This window comes from Pituophis catenifer, unplaced genomic scaffold (genome assembly GCF_029215685.1).
Source record: "Pituophis catenifer annectens isolate HBS135680 unplaced genomic scaffold, rPitCat1.0.hap2 SCAF_1, whole genome shotgun sequence".
NCBI lineage: Eukaryota > Metazoa > Chordata > Lepidosauria > Squamata > Colubridae > Pituophis > Pituophis catenifer.
Genome location: NW_027256881.1, coordinates 266,751,341 through 266,763,853, shown reverse-complemented (window position 1 = coordinate 266,763,853; position 12,513 = coordinate 266,751,341). Strand labels below are relative to the sequence as shown.

The following is a 12,513-nucleotide window of genomic DNA, read 5'->3' as shown; positions in this document are numbered from 1 at the left end:
CTTTAGGTTGCAGTATTAAATAGTGTTCTTTTTACAGCCTGTTAAGAGAGAAGCTATTATTATTTATCTGATTTACATTCTGGTGGACAGGATTACATTCACTTTATAAAATGTGTGATATTTCTGTATTTGTTTTTTTTTTTTAAAGATGTGTTCAGTTCTTCTGTTTCTTTAAGGTCTCAGGCCAAAACCTGATAACTATTCATGGATTAGTATATGGGATATAAGTAAATTTATGTACCTTTTCTCATTGGGTCCTCTTTTTACTAGGGAGAGATTATATATTTTTCTCTCTATTGAATAAAAAAATCTCCCACTGTATAATGATCCTAAACAATATATATTATTACCTTGCCCATTGGATTATCTTGTTTCTCCCAGTAATTTATATTTCCTGTAAATGCACTTAGATGTATAAATTATTGCAATACAATTTTGCTTTGCAAACTTTTTGATAGCTGACATGGTATAAAGCTTGTCACTTGCACATTTTGCATTTCCTCCCACCCACTTTCAGTACAATAATAGAACTCTGAGAACATACCTATAGAAACCAATTTGTCCCTACAGCTGACTTTTCTAAAGAATCTATAATTTTGGAGTTTACAGGCACTGTCAGAGCGAATATGCTGGATTTTTTTTTTTAATATTCACCTGAAAAATTAGACTTAATGTTTTCTTTGCATTATAACAACTCATGGCAAACTCCACTACAATCAGTTCAGAATTACCTTGGCAAGTGTTTTCAAGAACTCTCCCCACTCCTCCCTTCCAAAAGCCTGACTTGGGGGTTTTCTCTCTTGCTCACAATGATGGAACCTACGCATAGATGCATCTTTTTAGAATGCCTTATTTCAACTGATTCTAAATAGTTCAATTTTTAAAAATACATTTATTAAATTTTATAATGAAAAGAAAAAAAAACCTAGTGATCAAGAAAGAGAAAAAAGAATAAAGAGAGAGCAGTATGCAAAAAAATAAAGAAAAATAGAAATACAAAAAAGGAATGATTTATACATGAAACTTACCTTAAACTCTTACTCTACAGTAACAGCATAACATCTGTTTTTAAATAGTTTCTTAGTATTATCGATAATCAAATTTACATATATATATAAAATTTCAGTTTTTTTTTCTGTTTCACAGAAAAAGTCCAAAAGGGTTTCCAATTAGCATTAATATTTAATAAAGGTTATCAATTTTGTTATCAGCCAACTCCATCAACTTTACCAACCATTGTTCCATTGAGGGTATTATTATATATTTCCATGATATAAAAGTCTTGCTGCCATTATCGTATACAAGAATAGAGTTCCATGTTTTTCTAATTGTTTTTTTCATCAGCCCCAACAAATTTAGGGCTTTAAAATGCCCTAAATTAATATATGTATTTGAGTCCAGACTATTTTTTTTTACAAGTCTTTAATGCCTGGACTTTATGTACTTTAATTCCCACAAAATATCTTTAAAACCTTTTTCAGTTTCTCTCATTTGTATGATATTAGATTTCAGCTAAGGATGATGGTAATGATGCATTTCTATTATATGCTTGTAATTTATAAATGAGCATCAACTGCTTTAATGAATCATAAAAGCTGAGAAAAATATATCCTTCCTTAAACATGTAGAGACAAGAAGTATTAAGTCTTTAATTTAGTGTCTTTTATTTATGACACTATGGGTCATAAAGAGTATCCAGATTTTGGATTAAAAATATCTTTGGAAGCAGACAAAAATGATTTTAGAAAGTTGGAGGTTTTTCTTGGATCTTCTGTGGTTTTCTTCATTGAGCAAATTTTTGCAAATAAGCCTACAAGCAGCCTGTTCAACCCAAACACTGACAGAGTTGATAGAATATACTGAAATGTTATTGCTAGATAAATCGTCAACATGTAGATTATACAGTAGTTAAAGCTTCAAGTGTGTTGTATCTGTTATAGGCCAAACCTACAGTTCAAGCTTTTAAAAAATTACTGAGATAGTTTGAGAAGTTAGTAAAGTTATATGGTTCTTTCTAAAGGATACCACTTTTGGTAATGCTTAATTTTAACATATTTTCAGAAATTATATTAAATACTGCTCTGGAAACCTTTATGGGTGCTCCAATATTGGAGATTCTTAAGAAGAGATTGGATAACCATTTGTCTGAAATGGTATAGAATTTTCCTGCTTGAGCAGGAGGTTGGACTAGAACAGTGATTTCTTTTTGCCATTGCGTGCCAAAAGCGGGGGAGCGCGGGGGGGGGGGGTCGTACATACATGTGCCCACATCCATAATTCTTTTTTTTTTTTGTTTGCAAAATATTTTTCATTTTTTCCAACATAACAAATAAAATATATCTCTTTCAAGAGCGAAGTCTCGATCCAGTCATAGATAGGTACAATTGCTTACATTTTAAAAAACTCCATTCACAATTTCCCATTATATCTTTTAAAATTAATAATCAAAACGTAGAGAAATTTTTAGTCATAAATTCTAATATCTTGATCAGAACCATTCTATCACCATCAATTTAATTTCCAAATACACGTTTAATTCATTGTTATACTCATTTGTAAGTTCAATTATTTCTGATTCTTTTCCAAGCTCTCTTCATTACACCTTTTAACATCAATATTAAAACATTAAAAAAAAAGAAAAATATTCTAATCTCTTAATCTAATTATTTACCTTATAATTTCTCACCACACATCTTAATTTCAATTTAACTACAGCTCTATTTTTTATTTCAATTTTTAAATCAAAATTCAATCCATATTTCTTAATCTCTTGACCCCTTCATCAGGTCTTTAAACTGTAAATCCTTATCAATTTGCCTTTAATTTTACATATTTCATATTACTCAAATTTACCTCAAAATCCATATCCTCCTCCATATCTCCTCCTATTTTGGCTGATTTCCAGCATATTATTGTTTGGCTGATTAACAGCATATTCTCCTCCATACCTCCAGTTTTTGTTTGGCTGATTTCCAGCATGCTTTATTTTGGCTGATTTCCAGCATAGTCACCTCCATACCTCCACCTGTTATTGGCTGATTTCCAGGATATTATGTTTTGGCTTATTTCCAGCATAATCTCCTCCAAACCTCCCACTATTATTTGGCTGATTTCCAGCATGTTTTATTTTGGCTGATTTCCAGCATATTCTCCTCCGAGTCTCCTTCTCTTATTTGGCTGGCAAATAAGCATATTTATTATGCTTATTTACCAGCATATTTTCCTCCACACCTAAATCTGTTATTTTAGCTATTTATTTTAACTAATTCATATCATATTGCATAGATTGCTTTTTCAACACAATCCCTCAGTTTTGACTCAGCATAAATTTTAACACATATCTTGTCACATATTTTCTCCTGGGTTATAAATTCCCTTTAAAATCATCTCTCTTCATATTTATTTTAAAACTCAAAGATTCATTTAAGCATTTAGAACATTTTTTTAAAAAAATCATATTCTTCAATCATTTGTAGTCTTATTTGATGATCAAATATATATATTTATATAGTCCAATTTAGAATGAATAGAAATAAAGAGTAAAAAAGAAAAAAAACAAAAGCAGAAAGGGAGGAAAGAGGGAACGTAGAAATAGAGGAAAAAAGAAAGTAACAAAAGAAAGAAAAAGATCCGAAAAATAGCAAAGGGAAGAGAAAAAAAGAGGTATAATACCTCATATCAATATTCAAACTTCAAATATGCATTAGGAGTTACATTTCCATTTTAATCAAACTATGTTATTTTTCTTATCTTGCAACCTACTATATTTCATTTAATCTTTATCCAATCTGTCCAAAATTGTTCCTTTTCAATTTCAATATTATCAAAGTTAAAAGTTCTATAAACTTGTATCATTCCATATATAATATCATCATCTTGTGTTTTGGTGCCACGCCTTCTTTTTTTTTTCTTGCTGCACCTGTTAATTCAATTATAGTTATTCCATTTTATTTCATCTTTCTTTCCATCAATAATGCTTCCAATAGACAGATTGAGTGTCTCCAGAGTCAAAGCTCCTTATTTGTTGCCACAGTAATCCAGTTAAAATAACAAGACACATAGTTTCTCTTCCAAACTACTAGCAATCCACAATTACACTTTCACTTCGTCACAGTCTCCATTTTGTGTATTGCAAAACTATCCGCTTGTCTTTTCCCTTTGTTTTAAAAAAGTCCTATTTATTGCCTCTTCCCTCTTTCTCTCTTCCAAGAGAAATCCATTCCCGTTTTTAAAAAAAACAATTTTCAAAGTTTTATAACTTTCCAGAAAGGCAGTCATTCCAAGTCAGACAATAAAATCCATAATTCTTTAGTGGGTCTTTCCCTTTTAAAAAGTATTTTGCAGATCTTCTTGTCCCAATACACTGTAGCCGCTAATTAAAGCTGGGACACACTTGTAAATATCCACAGTTTAAGCACTGTTCCCGCCTGGGTTTGATCTCGCTTACCCGGCATCCGAACACCTTGCTCTCTCTCTTTCTTCTTCCTCCAGCACAGTGCTTTCTCTGGTTGGCCTGGGCTTCGAGACAGCCACTATGGCTGCCGCTCCCCCGCCGCTGGCTCAGAGGGCTTCCTCTGGCCCCGAGGAACTTGCCCATTCCTCTCGGCCATCCAAGGGGTCCCTCTCTCTTCTCCTGTCCTTTCAGGACAGGGTAGGTCCGCAGACCTGTCGGCAGTGGCTCGACAGTTGGGGGTTTTGCGGGGCTTGTAAGAGCCCCACCATTTCCCCGACTGAATCACCATGGTGCCCCCACGCCTATCATTCTATGTGCCCCGCCCCTGCACATGTGTGTGTGAGACCCCCCCGTGCTTCCCCCGTTTTTGGCACATGATGGCACGGTGGGCTCAATAGGCCCATTTTTTGCCCTCCCCAGGCTCCAGAGCCTTTCTTAGAGCCTGGGGAGGGGGAAAATGGCCTTCTCCATCCCCTGGAGGCCCTCCAGAGGCTGGAAATGGCCTGTTTTCCGACTTCCAGTGGGCCCAGAAGGCCCGAAAATCAGCTGGCCGGCACGTGCATGTGCACCGGAGCTGAGCTTACGTATCCACCGATATGGCTCTGTGTGCCATAGTTTCACCATCATGGGACTAGAAGACTTCCAAGGTCCCTCCCAACTTTGTTTTTCTGTTAATACGATGTACAATACAATGTATGACTACAATAAATTTCTGGTAAAGTGATTGAGATACATTGTGTATTAACACTTATAATTTATTTTTATTTATTTTATTTAAATTTATATACCACCCTTCTCCCTGAGGACTCAGGGCGGTGTACAGCCAGAATTAAAAAACATGAAATACAAATATTAAAAACAATTAAAATATATATAAATTTGGCCCAAAATTAAAAATACAAACCAATTAAAACATTTAAAATTTCTTCTTAAACCAGCCTGGCTTGCTGGAAAAAGTGGGTTTTAAGGGCATGGCGGAAGGCGCTAAGGTCTTGGATTCTCCTTATCTCTGGGGGCAACTGATTCCAGAGGGTAGGTGCCCCCACAGAGAAGGCCCTCCCCCTGGGGGTCACCAGCCTGCATTGATTGGCTGATGGCACCCTGAGGAGGCCCTCTCTGTGGGAGCGCACGGGACGATGGGAGGTCATTGGTAGCAGCAGGCGGTCTCGAAGATAGCTAGGCCCGATGCCATGGAGCGCTTTAAAGGTGATAACCAGCACCTTGAAGCACACCCGGAAGACCACTGGGAGCCAGTGCAGCTCGCGCAGGAGCGGTGTTACATGGGAGCGCCATGCTGCTCCCATCACTACCCGCGCTGCTGCATTCTGGACCAGTTGGAGCCTCTGGGTGCTCTTCAAGGGGAGCCCCATGTAGAGAGCATTGCAGTAGTCAAGGCGAGAGGTGACAAGGGCATGAGTGACTGTGCACAGGGAATCCCGATCAAGAAAGGGCCGCAACTGGCGGATCAGGCGAACCTGACAAAAGGTCCCCCTGGTTACAGCTGTCAGATGTTCCTCCAAGGACAGCTGCCTATCCAGGAGGACTCCCAGATTGCGTGCCCCTTCTGTGGGGGCCAAAGACTCTCCCCCAATAGTCAGTGATGGAGTCAACTGACTATATCGGGATGCCGGGAGCCACAGCCACTCAGTCTTGGAAGGGTTGAGCTTGAGCCTGATGAACAATGTAGAGTTTGAAAAAGAGAACAAGAACTATTTGTACTCTTTGTGGGATAAATATGTAGTTATCATGGGGTAATTAGCCCATAGCCCAAAGGTTCTGCTTCTTAAATTCTTGTATATACATGTTGTAAATAAGAAATTATGTCCTAAATTAGTATCAGTAAATGTTGAAACTAAGTCCTGATTATTTATAGTAATTATTGACCCATTTCAGGTTAATTTAAAAGAGAATTATCTTTCTGGACATAGAATATGTTTAATAAGAATACTCTATCTTCATTTTGAACAGAAACTCGAGCAGATAGAACAAAGAAATTGTTTAGACATTATACTGTTGGATCATATGACAGCTTTGATGCTTCAAGGTAAGATGCTTTTATTTTATTTCATAATGTAAATTGTATATTTTTACAATACTTAAAAAGTAAACTTTTCATATGTAGACTTTATCTTCAAAACTCTTAAAGCAGTATGTGTTTTTCACTCCCCATTTATAAACCCATTTATTGGTTAAATGGCATCTTTTGCTAGGATAGAGAAGCACCAAATGTCTTCCCAGAATGAACAAAGGATGATGCCATCACAGCCTGTGTTTCAATATATTTTAATAGTGCATAGTTTCTCTTACTTCAGCAGGCCAGTTAATTTATCCACAGATGCAATGTTCCTGGAATTCTCATATGAATGAAAAATTAATAATTGCCTATAGATAGTCCTTATGATTGTTGAAGTGTAGAACCTACAACATTATTTATCTAATCAAAGAACACCTTCAAAAATTATCCCCTTTTTTATTCTTCCCATCAATTCTGGAGTTAAATTCTAATGCCGTATAACATGTCATCATTTTAATGTAGTTTTGGAAAACTTGTTTTGGGGGCATTCTGTTAATTTTTGTTTAAAACGGTGGCTTGCTATTTCTTAAACTTCTATACTTATCTTTGAGTTGGGTTTTGTGGAAGACAATTTCTCCACAGACCGGGAGTGTGGAGGTGGTTTCATGTGCAACCTATATCCTGTGCATGCGCAGATGAGCTTTGCTTGCTCGCCTGCTATTTGTGTAGCCTGGTTCCAGTGGTGGGATTCAGCCAGTTCGCACCACTTTGGGAGAACTGGTTATTAACTTGCTCAGCAGTTTGGCAAATTGGTTGTTGGAAGAAACCATTAGAGCAGAGAACTGGTTGTTAAATTATTTGAATCCCACCACTGCCTGGTTCCTAATAGGCCACGGAATGGTACCGGTTCATGTCCTGAAGGTTGGATCCCCGTTATATGTATGTATGTATGTATGTATGTATGTATGTATGTATGTATTAGAATTTGTCAAACAAAAATGAGAACGAGAATAAAAATAAAAATACGATGACAGGGACGATAGGCACATTAGTGTACTTACGCACGCCTACTCTACTGACCACTTAAGTATGATGTAAGGTCTATGGAAATCAATTTGTGACTGAAACTGTGAAAATTTGTAGCTGAAACAACTGAATCAGGTAGAGCTTTCCAGACTTTGACAACTCTATTACAGAAATCATATGACATATTCAAGAATAGAATTTGAACTGGTTTTGAAGAGATAGTATGAAGACAGAGGTATACAATTTTAGGGTGCTTGTGGATTTGCAATTGGTTGCAGCCTGAAATACTTCTACCCATTTTCTAGCTTAAGTATTTATAGATAGATTTCAGTGAATTGCACACATTAATGGAGGTGTTTTAATAACCTGCCATTAGTCTAAAGTTATAATTGCATGTGCAGTTCAGTTTCAATGTGTAACTTCCATGGCATAATTTGTTCGAAGCGGGTGGTTTGTATCTATAGTCTTATTCTCTTTCTTCAGTAATATTAGCATGTAAATGCCGTATGTACGCTTGGAAAAGAGAATACATTTTGCATATTTTATATAAATATAAAAAAAACTTAACAAACTGTTTACTCTGAACCTATTTTAGAGCAGTTTGAAACTAGAATGGTGTATAATAAAATGGCAGGGTATTTCTTTGCTAAGTACAGCATGATATGCACAGGAGAAAATAATAGCGAGTATAGATAATATGTCAGCAGCATTTTAATTAGGATAAGGTCAATAGTTGCTGTTATGCTACAGCTGCCAATTTCTGTTCAATCATGCTGTCTCGGCTGCTGAGATGTATGGTTCAGCTACATCTTGAAAGCTAAAGTTTCTCTGCCTCTATAGAAGGTTGGACTGAGTTCCTTGCTTTTCCATCCCTTTCCCAAAGTATTCCCAAAGGAGGAAACCTTTGGGGTGGTTTATGCACCCCTGGTTTTAGGGGTGCATAAGATGGACAATGATGGAGCAGATTAGTCTGCTTGCTGACATTAGATGTTGCTATGTACCATGTTTCCCTGTCTTATATATTTTTTGCCACCAAAAAAGGCACCAGGTCTTATTTTCAGGGGGGGATGTTGCTCACTGATTTCACCTCACTTGCACGTGTTGCCCCCAGCCTCCTTTTCATTGTCAAAGGCCTTCAGTGATTTCTTCTGCAGCCAGCAAGGCCGGCAAGGCTTTCCTGAAGGCCTCTGCCGCCAGTAACAGAGCTCCGGATCGATTTGAAGCTCTGTTATTGGCTGCAGAGGCCTTCAGGAAAGCATTGCCAGCCTTGCCGGCTGCAGAAGAAATGGGCCAGCAAGGCAGGTGTCAGGGTGTGCGAGGCCTGGCTGCAACTGTCCGAAGGTAAGTAATAGGGTAGCACCACCCTCCCACATCCCTACCCTAGCTTAATTTTTACCTGTGTATCCTGGAGTGGGCGGGGTCTTAATTAGGGCTTATTTTTTGGGGGGTAGGGCTTATATTGGGTGCATGTCGGGGAAATACGGTATTTGTCTATATGCACATAGATTTGGATATATCTTATCCTTAAAGGAACAGATTAGAAATGGCAAAAAATACTCAGTAGGGAATGGAAGAAATTGACCAGTATAGATAATGGTGAGTTGGATGGTCTAGTAGTTAGTTCTCACTTACTAACTATTTCATTTAGTAACAGTTCAAAGTTATGACAGTGTAAAAAAAGGTTTTACAACCAATACATGCATTTATAACCATGGCAGCATGTAACACTAATGTAATCTATCGAGGGCCTACCTTTATGACAGGTTTTGGAACCCCGAGAGGTGGCATGTCGCAAAAAGGGGATTGAGGGGGTTTTGGGGGAAATTTTTAGATAGACTTTTAAGGGGTTCTGGGGGGGAGGGTTGTGTGGGTTTGGGGGATAACCTACGGGGGGAGGGGGCTGGTCCAGCTGCCAGTTGTGCCACGGGGGGTGCGGATTCCAGGGGTAAGGGGGCCATTAGAGTTCACTCTGCTGAGGGCTTTTCTATCAATACGCTGAGTGGGAAGGGCAGATATGGTGGGAGCAGGGGGCCATATCATGTGGTGGGGGTGCGCACTCGCTATTTTCGAGTGGTGGTATGCCCCGGTCCCCAAAGCTCTTCTCATTTCCCAGGTTGCACAGACTCTCAGGGCCCAAGCCTTCAGCTGTTGTTGTGCAATGCCAGTCCATGGTAAATAAAGCCCCCCTCATTTGCGATCTTATTCAGGAGAGGGGAGTGGACCTGGCAGGTATTACGGAGACCTGGTTGGGCCAGGAGGGAGGGGTTCCCCTCGTGGATATGTGCCCACCAGGCTTCCATGCATTCCATCAGCTGAGAGCACAGGGTAGGGCGGGGGGGGTGGCGGTTATTATAAAGGAAGGTCATGATCCGAGGGAGACCACTGTACCGCAGATAGTTGGATGCGAGTCCCTTTTCGTGAAGTGGGGTCGTGGGGTGCAGATGGGCCTGTTGATCATGTACCTGGCTCCCTGCCACGTGGCAACGGCCCTGCCCGAGCTGCTCAACGTCATAGCCGGGGTGGCGGTCGATACGCCCAGGCTTTTGGCATGAGGGATTTTAACCTGTCATCCATTGGTGAAACGTCTGAGGTGGCTCGGAGTTCATGACTTCCATGACGGCCATGGACCTGACTCAGTTAATCCATGACCCTACTCACATGGGGGGGCACACTCTGGACTTAGTTTTTGTCTCTGGTCAGTGGTCGAGTGGCCTTGATACAGGGGATATAGTCATTGAACCCTTGTCATGGTCGTATCACTTGCTCCTTCGACTTGACTTTCTAACCGCTACACCACGCCGGAGGGAGGCGGAACCGATTAGGTGGTTCCGCCCCAGGTGCCTGATGGATCCTGATAAGTTCCAGATGGAGCTTGGGCCATTTCCTGAGACTCTGGCTCATGACTTGGCTGAAGACTTGGTGGCTGCCTGGGATAGTGCGGCCGCTGGGGCTTTGGACCACGTCGTGCCTTTGCGGCCTCTGACCCGGCACTGAACTCACCTAGCTCCTTGGTTCTCTGAGGAGCTGAGGGAAAAGACACCTGGAGAGTGGTTGGAGGACCAGCCGTTCTGAATCTGACTGAACACTGGTGAGGTCTCATATTAAGACTTACCTAGTGGCGATAAAAGCGGCAAAATCTAGCTATTTTTCCGCTCTTATCGCATCAGCAGATAACCGCCCAGCCATCCTGTTTAGGGTGACCCGCTCCCTCCTCCATCTGGGAGCGCGGGATGATCCCTTGCAGGATCGAGCTGAGGATTTTTTTGCAGTATCTGAATGATAAAATCACTCAGATTCGGGAAGGCTTGGCCTCTGACTGGGTAAGTTCAGAGGGGATGATTGAGGCAGATCTTGAGAGTGTTATCTGGGAGGAGTTTGATCCTGTGGCTCCCGAGGACGTGGACAGGATTCTGGGACAGCTGAACGTGACCACATGTTTATTGGACCGTGTCCCTCCTGGTTGGTGCTGGCTTCCTGCTGGTTACACGAGGCTGGCTCCAGAGGATTATTAACGCTTCTTTGAGTGAGGGTGTCTTGCCGGCCGTCTTGAAAGAAGCAGTGGTGAGGCCCCTCCTCAAGAAGCCCTCTCTGGATCTGGCTGTTTTGGCTAACTATCGTCCAGTCTCCAACCTTCGTTTTATCGCGAAGGTCATTGAGAGTGTGGTGGCGCAGCAGCTTCTGCAGTACCTGGATGAAGCTGTCTATTTAGATCCTCTCCAGTCCGGCTTCAGGCCTGGGCACAGCACGGAAACGGCATTGGTCGTGTTGGTGGATGATCTCTGGAGGGCTCGGGGTAGGGGTTGCTCCTCTATCTTGGTCCGGTTAGATCTCTCAGTGGCTTTTGATACCATCGACCATGGTATCATGTTGCGCCGGTTGGAGGGGTTGGGGTTGGGGGGGCACCGTTTTGTGGTGGTTCTCCTCCTATCTCTCTGACCGGTCGCAATCTGTGTTGGCAGGGGGGCAGCGGTCGAACCCGAGGTGCCTTGTTTGTGGCGTGCCGCAGGGATCAGTCCTCTCGCCCCTCCTGTTCAACATTTATGTGAAGCCGCTGGGTGAGATCATCCGTGGCTTTGGGGTGGAGTTCCATCAGTACGCTGATGACACTCAGCTGTACATCTCCACCCCAGGCCACCCCAATGATGGCCTTGAAGTGATGTCCCAGTGCCTGGAGGCCGTGCAGGCCTAGATGGGGAGAAACAGGCTCTGACTCAACCCCTCCAAGACTGAGTGGCTGTGGCTTCTGGCGCCCCGATATAGCCAGCTGGTGCCATCGCTGGTTATTGGGGGTGAGTCATTGGCCCCCACGGAAAGGGCTCGCAGCCATGTGTCTTCTAAAGACACACGGCTGTCTTTAGAAGAGCATATGACAGCTGTGGCCAGGGGGGCTTTTTATCAGGTTCGCCTGATATGCCAGTTGCGCTCCTTTCTATATCGGGACTCCTTATGCAAGGGCACTCAAGCACTCGTCACTTCCCGCCTGGACTACTGCAATGCTCTCTACATGGGGCTCCCCTTGGGGTGCACCTGGAGGCTCCAACTGGTCCAGAATACGGCCACGTGGGGGATTATGGGAGCGACGGTGTGAGCTGCACTGGTTTCCGGTGGTCTTCCGGGTGCGCTTCAAGGTGTTGGTGACTACCTTTAAAGCGCTCCATGGCTTAGGGCCTGAGTATCTACGAGACCGCCTTCTGCCGCCAATAGCCTCCCACCGGCCAGTACTCTCACACAGAGAGGGCCTCCTCAGGGTGCCGTCGGCCAGATAATGTTGGCTGGCGACCCCCAGGGGGAGAGCCTTCTCTGTGGCAGCACCCGCCCTTTGGAACGACCTACCCCCAGAGATACATATGATCCTGGATCTCCGGACTTTTCGTCAGGCCCTTAAAACTCACTTATTTCATCTAGCCGGGCTGGCTTGATCCCATCTTTCAGTTTTAATTCGTAATTGATTTTATTGGGGTGTTTTTAAATTGTGGGCCAAAACTATTTAATATCTTTTTAAATTGTTTTAAATTTTGTG

At 41.8% G+C, this 12,513-nt stretch overlaps 1 protein-coding gene across 6 annotated transcripts in view; it reads left to right on the top strand.

Annotated features, from left to right (window-relative positions):
• Positions 1-12,513, top strand: part of SHANK2 (SH3 and multiple ankyrin repeat domains 2) — a 364,128-nt gene that overhangs the window by 191,208 nt on the left and 160,407 nt on the right. For all 6 annotated transcript variants that reach the window (XM_070935393.1, XM_070935377.1, XM_070935363.1 and 3 more), the window contains one exon: positions 6,422-6,497. In XM_070935393.1, the coding sequence (XP_070791494.1) occupies positions 6,422-6,497 (76 nt within the window). The remainder of the gene's footprint in view (positions 1-6,421; positions 6,498-12,513) is intronic.